The sequence below is a fragment of the Chlorocebus sabaeus genome, chromosome 11 (assembly GCF_047675955.1).
Source record: "Chlorocebus sabaeus isolate Y175 chromosome 11, mChlSab1.0.hap1, whole genome shotgun sequence".
Lineage (NCBI taxonomy): Eukaryota > Metazoa > Chordata > Mammalia > Primates > Cercopithecidae > Chlorocebus > Chlorocebus sabaeus.
In genome coordinates this window covers 128,082,007-128,104,072 of record NC_132914.1, presented here as the reverse complement: position 1 = coordinate 128,104,072, position 22,066 = coordinate 128,082,007, and the positions used below count along the sequence as shown (strand labels likewise).

The 22,066-nt window shown below is 47.0% G+C and overlaps 1 protein-coding gene, 1 non-coding gene and 1 pseudogene across 3 annotated transcripts; 2 read left to right on the top strand and 1 right to left on the bottom strand.

Moving 5' to 3' along the window:
* Positions 1-1,391: 1,391 nt before the first annotated feature.
* LOC140712829 (proteasome subunit alpha type-1 pseudogene) lies at positions 1,392-2,249 on the top strand (annotated as a pseudogene).
* Positions 2,250-14,994: 12,745 nt separating this feature from the next.
* Positions 14,995-19,273, bottom strand: RAN (RAN, member RAS oncogene family). Of its 2 annotated transcripts, XM_008005231.3 has the most exons (7): positions 19,156-19,273; positions 18,646-18,691; positions 18,356-18,440; positions 18,148-18,273; positions 16,550-16,737; positions 15,492-15,662; positions 14,995-15,392 (listed from the first exon to the last, which is right to left on the bottom strand). In XM_008005231.3, the coding sequence occupies exons 2-7, from the start codon at positions 18,679-18,681 to the stop codon at positions 15,348-15,350; spliced, it is 651 nt and encodes a 216-aa protein (XP_008003422.1). In that variant the 5' UTR covers positions 18,682-18,691; positions 19,156-19,273; the 3' UTR covers positions 14,995-15,347. The 2 variants fall into 2 exon arrangements, with proteins under 2 accessions (XP_008003422.1, XP_072877344.1); XM_073021243.1 differs by lacking the exon at positions 18,646-18,691 and having other exon boundaries at positions 19,156-19,216.
* Positions 19,274-21,723: 2,450 nt separating this feature from the next.
* LOC119623945 (U6 spliceosomal RNA) lies at positions 21,724-21,830 on the top strand. The gene has a single exon (XR_005240046.1). It is a non-coding gene; the product is annotated as a U6 spliceosomal RNA (small nuclear RNA).
* Positions 21,831-22,066: the final 236 nt, after the last annotated feature.

Below are 22,066 nucleotides of genomic sequence, written 5' to 3'. Positions count from 1 at the left end.
TTTGGGGGGCCATGGCAGGTGGATCCCTTGAGGTCAGGAGTTCGAGACCAGACTGGCCAACATAGTGAAACCCCCGTGTCTACTGAAAAAAAAAAGTACACTCACACAAAAATTAGCCAGGCGTGGTGGTACATGCCTGTAATCCCAGCTACTTGGGAGGCTGAGGCAGGAGAATCGCTTGAACCTGGGAGGCAGAGGTTGCAGTGAGCCGAGATCACCCCACTGCACTCCAGCCTGGGGACAGAGTGAGACTCCATCTAAAAAAAAAAAAGTATATTTTGAGAAGTGTTTCCTGAAATGAAAAAAGACTTGAAATTAGGTATCGAAAGGGCACAGTATCTAGGAAAACTAACCCCAAGTGGCTAAGCCCATGCTGCTTCAGACCATCTAAATGACTGGAGAGACACTGGGGACTACTGGTTAGAATGGAATATACATCTCCTTGCAGAATTAGGACGAATGCCTATAGGAGAGAGTGATGTCACGTGACAGCTATAGGTTCTGACAATGTCAATACAGTCCAACTATCAAAATGAAGAAAAAAATATTTGTGCACATTACTGAATTTTGTTACATATCAATTTCAGCAAGGATTCAAAGGAGGCATATGGAGAGCATATTAAAAGTAGGCCGGGGCCGGGCGCGGTGGCTCAAGCCTGTAATCCCAGCACTTTGGGAGGCCGAGACGGGCGGATCACGAGGTCAGGAGATCGAGACCATCCTGGCTAACACGGCGAAACCCCGTCTCTACTAAAAAATACAAAAAAAAAAAACTAGCCGGGCGAAGTGGCAGATGCCTGTAGTCCCAGCTACTCGGGAGGCTGAGGCAGGAGAATGGCGTGAACCCGAGAGGAGGAGCTTGCAGTGAGCTGAGATCCGGCCACTGCACTCCAGCCTGGGTGACAGAGCAAGACTCCGTCTCAAAAAAAAAAAAAAAAAAAAAAAAAAAAAGTAGGCCGGGCGCGGTGGCTCACGCCTGTAATCCCAGCACTTTGGGAGGCCGAGGTGGGCAGATCACGAGGTCAGGAGATGGAGACCGTCCTGGCTAACAAGGTGAAACTCCATCTCTACTAAAAAACGCAAAAAAAAGAAAAAAAAAAGAAAAAAAAATTAGCCGGGCGTGGCAGTGGGCGCCTGTAGTCCCAGCTACTCGGGAGGCTGAGGCAGGAGAATGGCGTGAACCCGGGAGGTGGAGCTTGCAGTGAGCCGAGATCGCGTCACTGCACTCCAGCCTGGGCGACAGAGCGAGACTCCTTCTCAAAAAAAAAAAAAAAAAAGGTAGAACTGGGCCAGGCGCGGTGGCTCACACCTGTAAACCCAGCACTTCGGGAAGCCGAGGTGGGTGGATTGCTTGAGCTTGAGAGTTCGAGACCAGCCTGGGATAACTGTTGTGTAATTTTATGCACCAGGAGTGTTTGGATTCCAGATTTGTATTTGATAGACCACTTCCAGTGTCTCGTCTTGTATCTCTAATTGGAAACCAAACCCAGATACCAACACTGCGATATGGCCAGAGACCATGTGGTGCTGGGCTGCTTATCGCTGGTGATGATGCTACAGGCCCTCACCGTTTCCAGACCTGTCTATCTGGTAACTATTTTGACTGCAGAGCTAATGTCCGTTGGAGCCTGTTTTCAGTGAGCTCGTGCTTACTTGGAGACACATATGTCTGGATTCATGGAGTGCAATTTAAAGGAACTGGCTAAACATGGTCTGCGTGCCTTAAGAGAGACACTTCCGACTGGGCACGGTGGCTCACGCCTGTAATTCCAGCACTTTGGGAGGCCGAGGCAGGTGGATCATCCAAGGTCAGGAGTTCGAGACTAGCCTGGCCAACATGGTGAAACCCCACCTCTACTAAAAATACAAAAAATATTAGCCGGTCATGGTGGCATGTGCCTGTAATCCCAGCTACTAGTGGGTGCTGAGGCAGGAGAATTGCTTGAACCTGGGAAGTAGAGATTTCAGTAAGCCAAAATCATGCCACTGCACTCCAGCCTGGGTGACAGAGCGAGACTCTGTCTCAAAAAAAAAAAAAAAAGGAGAGAGACACTTCCTGCAGAACAGGACCTGGCTAAAAGAATGTTTCCATTGGAATTGTTGGTAAAGACTTTGGAGTTTACAATCTATGATGACGATGATATGTGTCCATTCCTGGAAGGTCTTGAAGAAAGGCCACAGAGAAAAGCACAGCTGCTCAACCTGCTGATAAACCTGCAGAAAAGGCTGATAAACCAATGGAATGTTAGGTGATAAGCCAGCCTATATATGTATTATCAAACATGTAAGAATGCAGGCACCACATACTGATGACAATAATCTATATTTTGAACCCAAATTTGCAGAGTGGTGGAATGCTATGTTTTAGGAATCAGTCCAGATGTGAGTTTTTTCCAAGCAACCGTGCTGAAACCATATCACAGAATATATTTTTCTTTGAGAGGGTCTGTATAATCATTTTCTAAAAAGTATAGGTATCTGTACTAATGTTCATATATGAAGAAAAGGTATCTTTGTGATTTTAAAGACAACTGTGAAATAAAATTGTTTTGCCTCCTGGGCACAAAAAAAAAATTAAAAATTAAAAAAGTGCACAGTGGCTCATATCTGTGATCCCAGCACTTTGGGAGGCCAAGGTGGGAGGATTGCTTGAGGCCAGGAGTTCATTGGGCAACATGGTGAGACCTGTGTCTCTGCAAAAAATTAAAAATAAAAAGAATTAAAAATTTAAAAAAAGAAGTACTGATTCATCTACAACGTGAATGAATCTTGAAAACATTATGCTGATGAACGAAGCCAGACACAAAAGCCTCCACAGGGCAAGAATCCGTCTTTATGAAATGTCTAGAATAAACCAGTCCATAAAAACAGAAAGCAGGCCGGCGCGGTGGCTCACACCTGTAATCCCAGCACTTCAGGAGGCCGAGGCGGGCGGATCACAAGGTCAGGAGATCGAGACCATGGTGAAACCCCATCTCTACTAAAAAATAGAAAAAAAAAAAAAAATTAGCCAGGCGCAGTGGCGGGCACCTGTAGTCCCAGCTACCCGGGAGGCTGAGGCAGGAGAATGGTGTAAACCCAGGAGGTGGAGCTTGCAGTGAACCGAGATGGTGCCACTGCACTCCAGCCTGGGCGACAGAGCAAGACTCCATCTCAAAAAAAAAAAACCAAAAAAACAGAAAGCAGATTCATGGTTGCCAGGGGCAGGAGAAAGGGGGACACAGAAGTGATTACCAATGAGTATGGGGTTTCCTTTGGGGGTGAAGCAAATGTCCTGGAATTAGGTAGTTGTGTTCGCACAACACTGTGGCTGAACTAAACGTCACTGAATCGTACACTTACAATGGTTAATTTTTTTTTTTTAATTCAACGTTTTATTGACTAAGTCATGTGTGCCGGGCACTGTGCTGTGAGGTGGGGCAGGGAAAACAGCATGGCATGGTTCCAGTGTGCATTAAGAGAAACCTTAGCCAAACATGCTCTACAGATGTTCCTGTGGAAATAGACAGTACAACTTTCTCCTGTAACCATCACGGTTAACTGTTATATCAGACATACATCATTGTCACAGTCACCTGTCACCATCACTGTCACCATCACCTATCACCATCACGGTTGACTGTTACACTAGACACACATCACTGCCACGGTCACCCATCACCATCATGGTCACCTATTACATCACACACACATCACTGTCACAGTCACCCATCACCATCATGGTCACCTATTACATCAGACACACATCACTGTCACAGTCACCCATCACCATCATGGTTACCTATTACATCAGACACACATCACTGTCACAGTCACCCATCACCATCATGGTCACCTATTGCATCAGACACACATCACTGTCACAGTCACCCATCACCATCATGGTCACCTATTACATCAGACACACATCACTGTCACAGTCACCCATTATCATCATGGTCACCTATTACATCAGACACACATCACTTTCAGTCACCCATCACCATCATGGTCACCTATTACACCAGACATACATCACTGCCACGGTCACCTAGTACACCAGATAGTAATACATTTTTTTTTTCTGATCCTCTGCTATAAATAGCATCAGTAAACTCAGAATAAAGGTTGCAGAGGCTTCTGTGATAGTTCAGTAGTTTAATGCAGCAATTTCAATGTGCCTAAATTAGTGGCAGATATTTCAAGATGCAGATGTATTTAAAGACATTACTTCCCTGGTTCTATGCACAGAAATGCTGAAGTTATTAACAATTTGCTGTCTACTCACATGGCTTATTCTGGAGACTGGCAACTCCACTACTTGTTTCTGAGATGGCTTTAACCTGACCTCAAAAAAACAAGTTTTGTCAGTCACTTCACTTATAAATTGATCAACAAAAAAACTTAACTTTTATTCATTGATGGATGTTCTCTATTTTATAACAGACTTATTTACACTTAAATCTTATTCTGTTGTTGCTTTACTTTAAGTAGACTTTTTTAGAGCAGTTTTAGGTTCACAGCAAAATTGGGTGAGAATACCCGCTATGCCCCACATATGTACAGCCTCCCCCATATGAGCATCCCCCTAGAGTGGTCCATTTGTTACAACTGATGAACTCACAGTGACACACCATTATCACCCACAGTTCACACTGGGGTTCAGTCTGGTGGTGCACATTTTGTGGGTTTTGACAAATGTGAAATGACACGTATCTCTGTTATAACGCTATACATTGCCCTAAAAATCCTCTGCATGACACCCACTCATCCTACCCACACCCTAATGACTGACCTTTATAGTGTCTCCGTGGTTTGGCTTTTCTGGAATGTCATATAGTTGGTATTGTGACCTTTTCAGAATATTTCACTTAGTAAAGTGCATTTTTCTCCCATGTCTTTCCATGGCTTGATGGCTCAGTTCTTTTCAGTGCTGAATAATATTCCATTTCCAGATGCACCACAGCTTATTCTTTCACCTACTGGAGGACATCTTGGGTGCTTCCAAGCTTTGGCATTTATGAAGAAAGCAGCTATAAACATCCAGGTGGAGGTTTTGTGAGGACCTAAGCTTTCAGCTCATTTGGGTAAATACCAAGGAACAGGATTGAGGAATCATATGGTAAGATACTGTTTAGTTTTGTAAGAAACTGCCAAACTGTCTTCCAAAGTGGCTGCACCATTTGCATTCCCATCAGCAATGAAGGAACGTTCCTGTTGCTCCACATCCTTGCCAGCATTTCGTGTTGTCTATGTCCTGAATTTTCACCATTCCAATAGAAGGTGCTGTTTTCTTCTGGTTTAGAGATATTCATGATAAAAAGTAGTTATACATTTCAAAATTATACTAGAGGTTGGGTGTGGTGGCTCACGCCTGTAATCCCAGCACTTTGGGAAGCCAATGTGGGAGGATCACCTGAGGTCAGGAGTTCAAGACCAGCCTGACCAACATAGTGAAACCCGTCTCTACTAAAAATACAAAAATTAGCTGGGCTTGTTGGTGGGCACCTGTAATCCTAGCTACTCAGGAGGCTGAGGCAGGAGAATCGCTTAAACCTGGGAGGTAGAGGTTGTAGTGAGCCACGATCTTGCCACTACACTCCAGTCTGGGCAACAGAGAGGGACTCCATCTCAAAAAAATAAAAACAAAAATAAAAACTAAAACAAAATTACACTGGAGAAGTTGGGGTGCAGCTGGCATAAGAGACATTGCTGGTTTGATAAGTGTTTCAGGCACTGAGCTAGGAGCTCAAGACATAAAGGTGAGCCGGCCAAGTTCTTGCCCATCTGTAGCTTAGTACAACCAGCGAAAAGCAACTGGATGATGCTTGTCAAAAGTCCCCGTGTTCATACAGTCTTTGACCTGCTAATCTGGCTCCTCAAAGTTCATCCTAGGAAATACGTCAACTTCCCAAAAATGGCTGTATATTCTGTGTGATTCCAATCAAAATTCCTAGTGTTTTTTTGTGGAATTTTCATGGAAGCATCGAACATAGCCAAAACTCTTCTTAAGAACAGAGATAGGACTTGGTTTATCAAATATAAGCACTTACCAAGCTGTAGTACATTTTTTTTTTTTTTTTTTTTTTTGAGACAGAGTTTCTTTCTTGTTGCCCAGCCTGGAGTGCAATGGCACAGTCTTGGCTCACTGCAACCTCCGTCTCCCAGGTTCAAGCGATTCTCCTGCCTCAGCCTCCCAAGTAGCTGGGACTACAGGCATGTGCCACTATGCCTAGCTAATTTTTGTATTTGTAGTAGAGACAGAGTTTCACCATGTTGGCCAGGCTGGTCTCAAACTCCTGACCTCAAGTGATCCACGTACCTTGGCCTCCCAAAGTGCTGGGATTACAGGCGTGAGCCACTGACCCAGCCTATAGTAATTAATTAAGATAGTGTGATACTGGCCCAGGAAAAGGCATGCTGACCAATGGAAGCAAACAAGGAGGCCAGCAACAGAGTCATATTGTGGATGTGACCATGGGACTGACGGCATGTCAGATCAGCACAGGAGGAGGAATCATTCATTAGCTGGAACTGGAAAAACTGGTCATCCACAAAGAAAAGACAAAATCAAACCCCTATCTACAGCTGGGCACGGTGGTACACACCTGTAATCCCAGTACTTTGGGAGGCCGGGGTGAGCAGATCACTTGTGCCCAGCCTGACAACACAGTGAAACACCATGTCTACAAAAAAAAAAAAAAAAATTCGCCAGGCGTGGTGGTGCACATCTGTAGTCCCAGCTGCTTGAGAGGCTGAGGCAGGAAGATTGCTTGAGACTCAGGGGCAAGGCTGCAGTGAGCCTTGATCACGCCACTGCACTCCAGCCTGGGTGAAAGAGTGAAATTCTGTCTCAAAAAAAAGAAAAGAAAAGAAAATCCCTATCTTACACTATATGCAAAAAGCAGCTCCTGATGGATCAAGTTTCATCTGTCAAAAACAAAACTTAAAAATTCCTAGTATAAAATGTAAGTGAAAGGCTGGGCACGGTGGCTCACACCAGTAATCCCAGCACTTTGGGAAGCCTAGGTGGGCGGATCACCTGAGGTTGGGAGTTTGAGACCAGCCTGACCAACATGGAGAAACCCTGTCTCTACTAAAAATACAAAAATTCGCCAGACATGGTGGTACATGCCTGTAATCCCAGCTACTTGGGAGGCTGAGGCAGGAGAATCTCTTGAACCTGGGAGGCAGAGGTTGCAGTGAACCGAGATCACGCCATTGCACTCCAGCCTGGGCAACAGAGTGAAACTCCATCTCAAAATAAAATAAAAAAGTAAAATGTAAGTGAATATCTTTTGAACTACGGATAGGAAAGGATATCTTAAACATAGAAACATGAACTAAAAGAAGTATCAATAAGTTGAACCATGTTAAAATTAACAATGTTTGTGAATCAGGAAGACTTTAAGTGAAAAGAGATGTTACAAATTGGGGAACATTTTGTAACATTCCTTTGGTGAGCACGTGTTGTAAATGTCTTTTTGATCCAGCCATTCAATTCCATGTATGCCTGTGTGTGTCCAGCCAAGAGAAACTCTTGCACATGTACAACACAACACAGAAAGGAGGCCGGGCGCGGTGGCTCAAGCCTGTAATCCCAGCACTTTAGGAGGCCGAGACGGGCGGATCACGAGGTTAGGATATCGAGACCATCCTGGCTAACACGGTGAAACCCCGTCTCTACTAAAAAATACAAAAAACTAGCCAGGCGTGGTGGCGGCGCCTGTAGTCCCAGCTACTCGGGAGGCTGAGGCAGGAGAATGGCGTGAACCCGGGAGGCGGAGCTTGCAGTGAGCTGAGATCCGGCCACTGCACTCCAGCCTGGGCGACAGAGCCAGACTCCGTCTCAAAAAAAAAAAAAAAAAAAAAAAAAACACAGAAAGGAGAATGTAGTAACACATTTCTGGAGATCAAAAGCCTGGAGACACTCACTCACCACAACTGTAGGTTCAACTGTGTCCCGCAAAAGGACATGTTCAAGTCCCAACCCCTTTAATCTCAAAATGTGACTTTATTTGGAAAGATGGTCATTATAGATGTAATTGGTTAAGATGAGGCCATCCTGAAGTTGTGGTTCAGTGTTTTTTGAGACAGGGTCTTGCTCTGTCACCCAGGTGGGAGTGCACTGATGCAATCATGGCTCACTGAAGCCTCGACCTCCAGGGCTCAAGTGATCCTCCCACCTCAGCCTCCTCAGTAGCTGGGACTACAGATGTAAGTCACCACACCTGGCTAATTCTTTTGTTTTTTGTAGAGAAGAGGTGTTGCCAGGTTGCCCAGGCTGGTCTCAAACTTCTGGCCTCAAGTGATCTGCCTGCCTTGGCCTCCCAGAGACCTAGGATTACAGGTGTGGAGCACTGCGCCAGCATGTGGGTGGGTATTCCTGGTTTCTTATTAGAAGAGGAGAGGTGACACAGAGACAGACACACACACAGGGAGAGGGCCCTGTGATGACAGAGGCAGAGGTGGGAGCAATGGGTCTGCCAGCCGAGGGTCAGCAAGGGTTGCTGGCAACACCAGGACCTAGGAGAACACCGTGGAAAAGGTTCTTGCTGGATCCTTCACAGGGAGCACTGCCCTGCTGACACCTTGATTTCAGACGTGTGGCCTCTGGGAGGCTGAGGGATAAAATTGTTCTAAGCCACCCAGCGTGTAGTAATTTATTATGGTGGCCCTGGGAAGCTATTTGCGGGTGTGAAAGGCAGTGGATTTATGCAATTTCTATACTGCAGCCAAAGGAACGCACAGCAGGAAGACAGAAATAACGCGACACATCTCAGTGATGCGAACTACACAGATCCACAGTGACAGAGGAGGCGTTCTCGGGTGTACCTAGAGGTGAGATCAGTGATGAACACCACACAGATCCACAGACGGAGGAGGCGCTCTCAGGAGTACCTAGACGTGAGATCAGTGATGGAGACCATGTGGATCCACAGACGGAGGAAGCGCTCTCGGGAGTACCTTGAGGTGAGATCAGTGATGGAGACCACGCGGATCCACAGATGGAGGAAGCGTTCTCGGGAGTACCTAGAGGTGAGATCAGTGATGGACACCACGCAGATCCACAGACGGAGGAGGTGTTCTCAGGAGTACCTGGAGGTGAGAAATCCATATAAAAAGGAAAGCAAGAAAGACAGGTGCGCCAGTGCACGCCTGTAGTCCCAGTTACTTGGGAGGCCGGAGGATGGCTTGAGCCCAGGAGGTTGAGACTGCAGTGAACTATGATCACGATGCCATGGCACTCCAGCCTGGACAACAACGTAAGACCCCATCTCTAATCAATTGATCTCTAACATATTCTCATATTTGGGCCTCCTGCGATCTGGACTATTATGTGCTTTTTATTTCTGCAATTTAAGCTTTCAGTTTCCTCCTCGTTATGACATTTTCCTTTGGCTAACACTATTTTCCCCCAGATTTTGTTCTTATTAGTCCAAATTCAATATTGTCAATCAATATTTTCTGAGCTCCAAATTGGAGCATCACAGAATATGAATATGTGAGAAGGGGTAAGAGCATACACTGACCTTGCACATCTCTGAAAACATAAGTGTGAATTTTTTCAATAAAAATATTTTTTTTACTTCTAAAAAATTAGAGATGGGGTCTCATTACGTTGCCCAGGCTGGTCTCAAACTCCTAGGTTCAAGTAATCCTCCTGCCTCAGCCTCCCAAAGTGCTGGGATTACAGGCGTGAGCCCCTGGGCATGACCATAAATGTGAATTTATAGAATAAATCGCATGAAGGGAACCATGTAATAAAATGTGTGTAATTCAGCATGTTAGGACTTCCGCCTCTTGCCCATGTCCAATGCTGGGAATGCAAAGCGGAAGCTCACATGGCGAAAATCAACAAACTGAAACACACAGAGACACACACACAGACACACAGACACATACACATAGACATACCCAGAGACACAGACATACACACACACCCAGAGACACACACAGACACATACACACACTGACACACAGACACACACACACCCAGAGACACACACAGATACACACACTGACACACACACACACAGACACACAGACACATACACATAGACATACCCAGAGACACAGACATACACACACACCCAGAGACACACACAGACACACAAAGACACACAGACAGATACACAAAGACACACACACAGACACATACACACACCCCCAGAGAGTTTAATTTCAAAGTAAGTTTGGTTTTCCATCTATTAGGAGTTTATAAAGCAGGACACACCCTCAGAAGTTTAAAGTAACAAACATGTGGCCAGCACAGTGGCTCACGTCTGTAATCCCAGCACTTTGGGAGGCCGAGGTGGGAGGATTGCTTGAGCCCAGGAGTTCAAGACCAGCATGGGCAACATGGTGAAACCCAGTCTCTGCAAAAAAAAAAAAAAAATTAGCTGGGTGTGGTGGCGCACACCTATAGTCCCAGCTACTCGAGAGGCTGAGGTGGGAGGATGGCTTGAGGCTGGGAGGTTGAGGCTGCAGTGAGCCAAGATCCCACCACTGCACTCCAGCCTGGGTGACAGAGGGTGACTCTGACTCAAAAGAGAGAGAGAAAAAAAAAAGTAACAAACACAACAGCCTGAGAAGCACGTGGAAGAAAAAGACCACGGATGGTCTACACATCTGGAAATAAACTTCCCTTCAAGAGTTAAACCCAGTCTGCTAAGCGGCATGCAGACGAGTGGGACGAGACAGCAACGCAGTCTGACAAGAACCACAGAGGCTGTCACACTAAATGACGGCCTGGCTGCGCTCTGGATCCCTAGATAATTGTGAACAGTGCTGTGAAACTCACTGACACAGAAAAGCCCATCACAAACAGTGAAAAATGGCTAGGAAACTGCATGATAGCATAATCCCCTCTTTTTAGAAAACATGTGAAAGGATATATGACAGAATGTCAACAAGTTACCTCTGGTGGGGGGAACTGTGCCAGCTGTGTCTGTTTTAACTGCTCCAATCCCCACACTGTCAATAGCCAGCCTATACGACTTCTTCCCTTGGTGGGGAAAAGAAGGTCGGACATCAAGGGAGGGAGGAAGCAAAAAGCAAATACTTCTCCCCAAGACCTGCAGCTCTGCCCCAGCCGGCTCCCCTGCCCACCGGCTTCCAGCTGCACTTCCTAGCAATTCGGTTCCCATCCTTCATGCCTGGGGGGCAGTCACAGTGCTGCTACCTTGTCACAGCCACTCGACCCCCGGCCTGATCCATAGTTTTGTCACCAGAAACTGACTTTGACCACAGGTATTGGTGGCTTTAGGCACTGCAGCTCACACCTCACACTTACTATTGGAGAAGCCCCCGATCCTTTTCTCCTGCCTCATTAAGAAGGCCCCCTGCATGGGTGGGGCCAGCGCCTGGCGTCAGCAGTGGCTGCTCACTCAATGGATGAGTACGCTGAGGGGTTGCCACGACCAGGCTTTGTGGTGGCCACGGTGCGACCCTTCCTTTCCTGGAGCATAGGCTTGGCGGGGGCAAGGCTGGCTGCCCCTGGACCCTGGGCACCCACTCCTGTTGCCAAAATTTTATGACGCTCGAGCCTTCTGTGGCGTCCCATTGTGTTCTAAATGCCAAACTGTAAACCGGCTTATAAAAAACCCACACGCCTGCTTGAGAGCCTCCGCCTGTGCACCCCACCTTCCCGCCTGCTCGTCAGGGGGGCTTCCCCTCAGGGTCTCTCCTGGACTCCACTGCCCTCCTCTTCAGGCCTCAGACCAGGCCCCTGCGATGCTCCCAAAGCCTCATCCTGCTGTCGGTCCTCCCACTCGCTGCAGCGCTCAGCCTCATCCCAGGGAACCCGACTGCCTTTCTCCCCAGGCGAAGGCTTCATGAGCGAAGCCACTGCAGCGCTGCACAGTCTCTCTCTGAGCACAGCTGACTGGACAGAAGGACTGAACTGTCCACATCACCAAAGGCCGATGTATACAGAATGGTTTCTATTTTGCTTCTTCAAGGTAGGGAACTGAAAACCACTAAATCCAAGGTGCCTCTTCCAATGCCTGTGACTAAACTTCAAGCCTCCCAGCCCCAACACCTGCTGATGGCACCATTTTAACTGAGTTCCATCCCGCAAGCTTCCCGACTGTCCACACTGACTCCCTCTGCTCCTGTACACTAAAGAAACAAGCCAGAATAAATGGATAAAAGGCAGTGTACGCGCATGCCTGTCCCAGCGACCCAGAAGGATGAGGCATGAGAAACGCCTGAACCCGGGAGGCAGAGGTTGCAGTAAGCCGAGATCGCGCCACTGCACTCCGGCCTGGGAGAAAGAGAGACTCTAAAAAAGTAAATAAATAAATTAAATAAATTAATCTAAAAAACTAAAAAGAGAGTATAAGCTACAAACCTCAGGAAGGAAATACCAGCATGACTTCGGAATAGTCAGACCTAATGGTGTACAAAGTTCTCCCAGCTCCTCTCCACCCACCTCCTCCATCAATCCCACCCTATCTCTAACCCCCAAGTTCTCTGTTCCTCCAGGTTCCCATAGAACATTTAGTAAACACTAGGGACACGAAAAAGCAGTGACATGGCCCTTGCCCCCGTGGCAATTAGACTAGAAAGGGAAAGTCGCAATCGCAAATTTGCCATGCTGACTAGGGCTGAGGGCAATCTGTGATGTCTGTAGTCGGACATCTGACTCACTTAAGGTAAAAACCAGTGAGTGAATTCTAAAGGAGGTAAAGCATTAACTGGTAGGACTGACTTCGGGAGAGGTAAGGCGGAGTTCTGAAAAGCAGTATGCACACAGGTGTGTGGTCTCAGGATGCACGTGTGACCAGAGCTTCCAAGACCTTGTAGGAAATGTGCAGCAGGGCAGATGCATCCGATGTTTTTTGAATAGGACTCTGACCCCTTAACTAAAGATAAGGTTTCCGTGGTTAGGTGCGGTTTCTCCCCAACATGCCCTCGACTTCAAGGGTAAAAGGTGCTGCAGGAGTTAGGATGGCTGCTGTCCTAGTACAAGGTCTGCCTCACACAGGGAGAGCTTAGTCTCACGTTATCCTGCTCGGCAGGAGCGCCCTGCACAGCCCCAACGTGGCAGAAAACATCATACACGATGTGTCAGTTTGCCGGCAAGAAAAGCTGAATCCAACTCTCACCCCATTTGCTCAGCGGGTAATTTTTTGTGTTCCTGATGTTTCTGCAGAAGAAACCAGAAATTCTCTGTACTTGAGTTCCTTCAGGTGAACAGTTAGCCAGGAAACCAGTCCTCTTTGGAGGTTATTTTGGAGTCTCTTTTCCAGACATTTTATGATAAAAAAAATCTATATGGGTTTAAAAAAAAAAAAAAAAAACTGGCTCTCACACAAATTGAAACTGCTCTCCAACATCTGACCCGCTAATTTACCAATGTTTCACATTATATCCACACAAGACCCATGCGTTAACTATGCTTTTTCTTAATGACTTTGCTCAAATAAGCTATTACTAGTTTGCAGTAACTTCGTATAAAGCTTTCATTAGGAGATTTCAAAAAATGGAGAGCCAACTTTTCCCATATGTACAATCTGGAGAGAAATGACCCCTTCCCCACCCCACCCCCCACATAAAAGATAATAATCTCTGCTAACTAGTCAGTATTTCCTAAAGCAAATACTACAGATGATTCAAAAAATCCAGGCAAAGTCGAAGCAATATATTTTGCAACAATTATTCTTTCAATAAATGACTTGTAAATTCTCTCCCACACCATGTTAGACAGGTAAGCGACGTCACTTCCAAATTTCAACTGTTACATAGAAGATCCAGAATGTCAACACCACTTGCAATCTACACAAGGTTACAAACAACACATACACCTTCAATTCAAAATATCTGAATGAAAGGTTTCATCCCAATTATGGGAAAAAAACTTCCCATCTCACAGGCTGGTTAGAAACTGGTTCTGAATACAGCGTACACATACACAGCAATTCAGATCTTAAGAAACTCAACTGTTGCCAGTTAATACAGTAAGTAGAACTTTATTCAGCTTCACCCTTGTTTCATTCTTCCATATATGTAAGTGATCCTTTCTATACCTTTTAAGGTAAGTAATCACCTCAAGATAATCAGACATCTAAAGAAAACTTTGGTAAACTGGACTATAGTAATTGTATGAAAAAAAAAAAAGCTCTTAAGATTCCTAACTGCTACAATAGTGTTGATGGGATCAAATCCTAATTAGGATAGAGACCTAATTCATTTTTAAATGTGGAAAATATACAAAATTAAATGCTTAGTTTGACAAAAATAAAGGTTTCACCAACTGTTCTCCATTGCTGAGAAGCCCCCACACTGCCCCGCTATGCGTATTCCTAGTATTTCATCCATGTCCTGCTCTGCTGTGCTGCCCTACAAAAAAATCCTCAGGAGGAAAAAAAAAAAATAATCAAACGGTGTAGTGTGTACTGCTTAAGAAATGTCCAAGACATCTTTAAAGTCCGGGAGTACCTGAAAACCGTGGGTAAACATGGACCATTTTCCTTGCGTATCAACTTTACACTAAGCATCTAACATTCAAAAAGTGCAAAATTTGTACTTAACAGCAAGAATTCCCAAGCTCCTGCCATCCACTGATATTCCATCCTGTTTGAAGTTCTACATTAAAACATGATTACTTTTGCCATAAAACAAAAGTATTACCCTTAAAATACCTATTTCATATATACAAACCACATTATTTTTTATTCTGACAGGTCACAAATTTTGAGCAAGTTCTTCCCTAGGTGACCCTACCTAGCCAAAATGAAGGTGGAGCAAACATTGCTTTAGCTTAACTGCACTAATATTTACACCATGTGACCCTTCTAACCAAATAGAATACTGCTGATCTGCCATAATCAGTTTGTGTGACATGGCTCAAATGTACAAAAATAAAAAGTAGACATAGGGAGAAATTAACCCAATAGATTTCAAATTAAGCGATAATAGCAAGGCAATTCAAATATTAACATGGCATAAAATTTCCCTATTTTAGCGATTTCCAAATGCTATTTATAAACAAGGGATGAGTTCACTTGCTTAGATATTTGAAATACAACTTTATTCTGATTCTAAACGAAAAGGAATGGGAATGACAGTAACAAAACAAGATTTCACCACTGAATATTGTGATGTGACTGTAGCAGTCTTATATTTGAAACTCAGGGAATCAACTGCGTTCCAAAACAACTAAATATGCAGGTCCAAACAATGAAGGTATTTTTTAAACTGCCACATTCACTCCGAAGCCCACTCATCTTCAGCATCCCACAGATGAAGCACATGTTCCGCTTAGCTAGATAATAATGAGGTGGCACACACGCTGCACCGCTGACATCACAGGACAGCTGCCTATAAAACTAGACTTCTGACGCTGGGCTCCAGCTCCATTCTCACAGGTCATCATCCTCATCCGGGAGAGCAGTTGTCTGAGCAACCTAGACGAAGAGATGAAAAAATTTTAACACTCCAGATCAAAACTGCCAGGAATATACAAGTCAAACGTTATAGCCTAGACAGCAAAGTGGCCATAATACCTCTAAGTCGTGCTCATACTGCGCTGCCAAAGCTGGGTCCATGACAACTTCTGGTGGGGCAAGAGCAGGCATGGCAACAAATTCCAAGTTAGGGTCTCCAATGAGCTTCCTAGCAAGCCAGAGGAAGGGCTTTTCAAAGTTGTAGTTACTTTTGGCAGAAATGTCGTAGTACTGTTTAAAAGAAAATAATTTTACTTTTTAAAATTCATTAAGATGGCGATTTTTCTAGGACATGGCAAGACAAGAAAATGTTAAGATTCTTGGCAAGGCATGGTGGCTCATGCCTGTAATCCCAGCACTTTGGGGGGGGCTGAGGTGGGAGGACTGCCTGAGGCCAATAGTACAAGATCAGGCCTGGGCAACAGTGCAAGACCCCATCTCTACAAAAAAACAAATTAGGTGGGCATGGTCTTGAATGCCTGTGGTCCCAGCTACTCAGAAGGCTTAAGTGGGAGGACTGCTTGAGCCCAGGAGTTCAAGGCTGCAGTGAGCTATGTTCATGACACTGCATGCCCGCCAGGGCAACAGGGCAAGACCCTGTCTCAAAAAACAAAGAATATATAAATACACACACGTATTTCAGTTGACCAACCCGGACAACACTGAAACCCCATCTCTATCATTCTTTAAAAACAATAGTATAAAAAAGACAAAATTATTTCCTGCCAGCACAGTGGCTCACGCGTGTAATCCCAGCACTTCAGGAGGCCGAGGCAAGTGGATCACTTAAGGTCAGGAGTCGGAGATCAGCCTGACCAACATGGTGAAACCCCGTCTCTACTAAAAAAAAAAAAGTACAAAAATTAGCCAGGCGTGGTAGTACATGCCTTTAACCCAGCTACTAGGGGAGGTGAGACAGGAGAACTGCTTGAACCCGGGAGGCGGAGGTCGCAGCGAGCCCAGATTTCGTCACTGCACTCCAGCCTGGGGGACAGAGCGGGACTCCACCTTGGGAGAAAAAAAATCATTTCCATATATAATAGACAGCGGTCAATTTCATGGTCTTACATACACTCTCCGATAAGAGAAATAACTCAGGAAGTTTTAATTTTACACACCTGAAGATTCTTCTTTCGGTGGAAGACAATGGATTTCGCCTTCACTTTCCTGTCCTTAATATCCACTTTGTTGCCACACAACACAATGGGGATGTTTTCACACACTCGTACCAGATCTCTATGCCAGTTAGGCACATTCTTGTAAGTAACTCTCGATGTTACGTCAAACATTATGATGGCACACTGGGCTGAAAGAAACAGTTGTGTTAACTAGTACACTCAGTTTACCACACAAGTGAAGAATGCTAAGAACCGCAGACTAGGACTCAACTATAGTCTTAGACCTCAAAGAGGCACCTAGATCTCTCCCCTCACTTTCAAAGTCTCTTTCAATTCTAAGAACATTAACACAGAACTCTTCCTAAGAAAGATGAGCTGATTCTATCAAATCTCCCTGATAAACTTCACCATTAATACTCCCCTCATCCCAAAAACACTATCGGAAGTAATTAATGCCAAGTGAGATTCTGGAGAACCAAGCTGCCATATTCTGAGGGCAGGGCGTGGAAATATAGTCTTCAGAAAGTCTTTAAATGGCCGACTATACTAGGAAATATCATTCCTGTCTTAAAAACTCCAGATAGGCCAAGCGATGTGGCTCATGCCTGTAATCCCAGCACTTTGAGAGGCTGAGGTGGGTGGATCACCTGGGCTCATGAGTTCCAGACCAGCATGGGCAACATGGTGAATCCCCATCCCTACAAAAAAAAAATACAAAAATCAGTCAGGCATAGTGGCAGGTGCCTGTCGTCCCAGCTACTCAGGAGGCTGAGGCTTAGGAGGCGGAAGCTGCACTCCAGGTTGGGCAACAAAGCAAGACCCTGTCTCAAAAATAAAATTAAATAACCCAGATAAAGTCTATATATTCACCTGCAGAAATAACTATGGTACAGTTAATAAGGCAAGAAACCACAACTTTTTGGTTAAAGGATTTTTTGGGGGGGAAATTCTTGTGTTTATATGTACACGTTCAAGGAAAGCAAAAGGCATGGAATGATTCCAGATAATGTGTTATCAGCAACGTGAGGTTCCAGGAGGGATGAGTATTTTGTTTATTCCTCTCTTTTTGGTACAATGAACATTTTCCTTGAGATTTTTAAATCAAACTATTTGAGAAAAATACTCTGCACAACTTACTACAAACAATTTAACAAGAAATCGGCTAGTCTTGTATAACACTTGTTAAGACTTCCTATCTCCTCTGGTCTAGTATCTGGTGTTGCTTTGTAAAGGACTAGAAATATTCATTGATCGCCACACCAAACTACATACAAGAACCTAAGTTTTCAAATACTGAAACTGCTGTAACAGCCTGTTATTGTTTTAAAGATGACTTATAAGTTCCAGTGTAAGTCATAGGTTTTTCTAAACCATGCCTAGCATGACACAGCATGCAACTTTCATAAAATTTTCTCCTCTGCCACCAAAATGGTGGTCAACTCCCTGAAGTCCACATGTCTTCTTTTAACCCAGATATGACACAATTCCCATTACAGTATTAAGCACTATTTGTTGGAACAGACCTGATTTTCTATAACCTTGAAAACTGAAGTACACAAAACCTCTCAAAAACTGTTCAGCAAGTTACAAATGCCTACCTTGGATATAATAGCCATCTCTCAGTCCGCCGAATTTCTCCTGGCCGGCTGTGTCCCATACATTGAATTTAATAGGTCCTCTGTTGGTGTGGAACACTAGGGGATGAACCTCAACACCCAAGGTGGCTAAAACGGAAACGACGTGATTGAGTAGATGAATTTACCCATTTCTCACGTATTTCCACAAGCAAGGTTTTCCTGCACATACCTACATACTTCTTCTCAAATTCACCAGTCAAATGACGCTTCACGAAGGTCGTTTTTCCAGTACCACCATCACCAACCAACACAAGCTGTTGGAGAACACATTTGGAAGTAAACCCAAAACACTTCACCTCTCAAGATCCCAGAGTCATGGAACTTTAACCATCACAGGCTCACTTAAAACAAAGAATATGGATGCGGGGCCCCGTTACAGCCATCGTGGGTCCGGGAGGAGGGACCCGCGAGTCGCACGCGGTCGGACTCGGCCGCCTCCCGCCCCGCAGGGTTACCTACTTTGAACTGGACCTGGGGCTCTCCCTGCGCAGCCATCGCGGCGTTCCTGCGGAGGCAGAGGACGGAGGCGAGCGCTCGCGCGGCCCCGCAGCCCATGGCGGCCCCGCTCCCGCGCCCCCAGCGCCCCACGTGCCCGCCCCACAAAGGCCTCCCGCCCGCGGCGCCATGGCGGCCGGGCCTGGGAGCGGGAAGGCGGCGGGCGGGGCCGGCATCCGGGGCGGCGGGGCGCGCGGAACGGCGGACGGAGGAGTCGGGATAGGGACAGGACTGAGACCGGGACGGGAATGAGAGCGAAGGATGAAACGGGGGTTCGCGGGGGCGGGCGCCGACCCCATGCCCGTCTCCTGCCCCGGCTCGGCCGGGCCCGCGCCACCCACCTACTCACAGCCGCCCGCTGTCCCTGGGCCCGCCACCTGCCCCGGCCCTGACCCCAGCTCCGGCCCCTACCCGGCCGCCGCCGCCCCCGTCCCCGCCCGGCCCTGCCCTGCCCGGCCCGCCGCGTCTCACTACCTTCCAGAACCGTCTCCGCGCCCGTCCGACTGAGGCTGGAAAGATGGCGGAAGCGCAATTCAAACGCCGGAGACGCAGCCGACGCCGGCGCGCGGGCAGGGGCGGGGCCTGCGGGGGCGGGGTTGACAAGGGGCGGGGCAACGGCAAGGCGCCCGCCCACGTGGCCCGCGCGTGCGCGCGCGCACGCACGCACCCTGGTTCAGTCGGCCGCTCCGGCCGGCGCTGCCGTTAGGGTGGGGCGGGAGGCGCGATGGACCGCGTGGGAGGGCGAGCCGGGAGCGCGCACGCATGCGGGCCCGTGGGGGCCACGTGCGCCGACGCCCAGGGCGGGCTCCCGGGCGCGCATGCGCTGAAAGGGAGGCGGCGCGCCCCTGGGCGGGAGTCGTTGGGCGCGGCCGGACTGTCGCGGCCGTGCTGCTTCTTGGGTGGGAGGGGGTACTCGCTCGGACAGACGGGGTCAGGCACGCGGCTTCCAGGCGCTGGCCAGCCTGTCCTTGTCTGTGCCCCGTGGGGTTGGGGTACTTGGGGTCCTGGGGCTTAGGATGGCGCTCGCGTGCGCGCAGGACGGGTGAGTGACAGAACGGATGAATGAATGAAGGGATCCTAGGCTGGGCCTCCAGAGTCAGCCCGCGGCTCTGTCTCTCCAGATCGCAGCCTTCACGCCCCCAGGACCAGGGCCAGTTGGAGAGCGAGGAACCAGAGAGGGATGCGCCCACCCCAGAAAATGGCTACTTATTTTTTTTAAGAGACAGAGCCTCGGCCGGGCGCGGTGGCTCAAGCTTGTAATCCCAGCACTTTGGGAGGCCGAGACGGGCGGATCACGAGGTCAGGAGATCAAGACCATCCTGGCTAACATGGTGAAACCCCGTCTCTACTAAAAAATACAAAAAACTAGCCGGGCGAGGTGGCGGGCGCCTGTAGTCCCAGCTACCCCGGAGGCTGAGGCAGGAGAATGGCGTGAATTCGGGAGGCGGAGCTTGCAGTGAGCTGAGATCCGGCCACTGCACTCCAGCCTGGGCGACAGAGCGAGACTCCGTCTCAAAAAAAAAAAAAAAAAGAGACAGAGCCTCGCTATGTTGCCCAGGCTGGTCTCGAACTCCCAGGCTCGAACGATCCTCCCGCCTCAGCCTCCCAATTAGCTGGGACTACAGGCGCGCACCACATCCGGGGTAATTTTTTTTTTTTTTTCTAATTTTTTTTAATTTTTAGAGACAGGATCTTACTATGTCTCACAGGCTGGCTTCAGGGGATCCACCCGCCTCGGCCTCCCAAAGCGCCCAGCTTCTCAAAGCGTTTCATAGGTTGGCAGCCTTGGCCGGTGCGTCCTACAAACAAAATGATGAAATTTTGTTTGCAGTCTGGGCGCGTCTTCCAGCCCTAGTTACGAACGGGGACGGAATAAGTGCTCAGCTTCCCAGCCCCATGTTGGCCTGAAGCTGTAAGAGTCCAAACAAAGTTGAGCTAGAGCGACCCCGACTTCCTGGGCGCCCTGCCGACATGCAGACGGATAAAGGCTCAAATCAGCGCAGTCAAGCGCCTTAGAAGAGTCCAGCATGGTGAAAGACCTCCGGTCACCGAGGAGTCCGCCCTGCAGTCCTGGGCACACTTGAGTCCGCTGGGAACCCCAGTGACGCAAATTGGTCACAACGCAGGCGAGAACCGGCCTGCTGGGAACGCAAGTCCGAGCTCCCCCACAACCCTCAGGGGAACGCCAAGCACCTCTCAGACGCTGCTGGCGGGAGAGCAGAATCTAACAGTAAAACGGGAATGCCCATTGCTTGTGACCCTGGATTTCCATTTCTAGGGAGAGGCCCGAGAGTTAAACTCATGACTCACACATGTGCACAACATTTAATGCTGTATAACATTTAAAAGGATTGATGGTCATCTGTTTCCACAGGTTAAGATAGACGTCAAAAGGATAATGTTGAGAAAAGAAGAAAGAGGTGATAATAGCTTTATAAAGTCTAGGCCACCTGTAATCCCAGCACTTTGGGAGCCCGAGGTAGGAGGATTCCTTAAACCCAGGAGTTCCCAGCCCGGGAGACAGAGTAAGACCCTGTTTTCAAAATTATTACATAAAGCCTAACACTATATGTAACTTTATCTAGAGGGATTATATATGTAGTATAATGTCATTTTTGTAAGTTTTTTTACAAATACACATAAAAGCATATTGGCTATTGGATATATGTATTTTTTTTAATTGCAAGGATATACATACCATATCTTGATGGTTATTGCTTCAAGAAGGGGTAGAAAGGAGTGTGATGGAACTGAGAAGAGGAGTTGAAGAATACTTTAACTTTACTTGCAATGTTCTATTTCTTTTGTTTTTTATTTTTCTTTTTTTTTTTGAGACAGCCTCACTCTGGCTCAGGCTGGAGTGCAGTGGTGTGATCTCCACTCACTGCAACTTCCGCCTCCCAGGTTCAAGCGATTCTCCTGCCTCAGCTTGTTGAGTAGCTGGCATTACAGGCATGCGCCACCACAGCCGGCTAATTTTATTTATTTATTTTTTTATTTTTAGTAGAGACGGGGTTTCATTATATTGGAATAGGTAATCGAGTGGTCACTTCGGCAGCACGTATACCAAAATTGGAATGATACAGAGAAGATTAGCATGCCCCCTGTGCAAGGATGACAATTTTTCTTTTACTTTTTTTCTTTTTTTTTTTGAGACAGAGTCTCGCTCTTGTTGCCCAGGCTGGAGTGCAGTGGCATGATCTCATTTCACTGCAAGTATCCCGGATTCAAGCGATTCTCCTGCCTCAGCCTCCTGAGTAGCCGGATTTACACGCCCCCGCCATCACGCCCGGCCAATTTTTGTATTTTTAGTAGAGATGGGGTTTCACCATGTTTGCCAGGCCTGTCTCGAACTCCTGACCTTAGGTGATCTGCCCGCCTCAGC

Bases quoted from the DNA above. Each gene is read 5' to 3' on its own strand.
- RAN (XM_008005231.3), bottom strand. From the start codon at position 18,681: ATGGCTGCGCAGGGAGAGCCCCAGGTCCAGTTCAAA. The intron at 18,441-18,645 runs GTAGGTAACCCT...GTTCTCCAACAG, and splicing joins AGCCCCAGGTCCAGTTCAAA to CTTGTGTTGGTTGGTGATGG. The intron at 18,274-18,355 runs GTATGTGCAGGA...TTTCCGTTTTAG, and splicing joins ATTTGAGAAGAAGTATGTAG to CCACCTTGGGTGTTGAGGTT.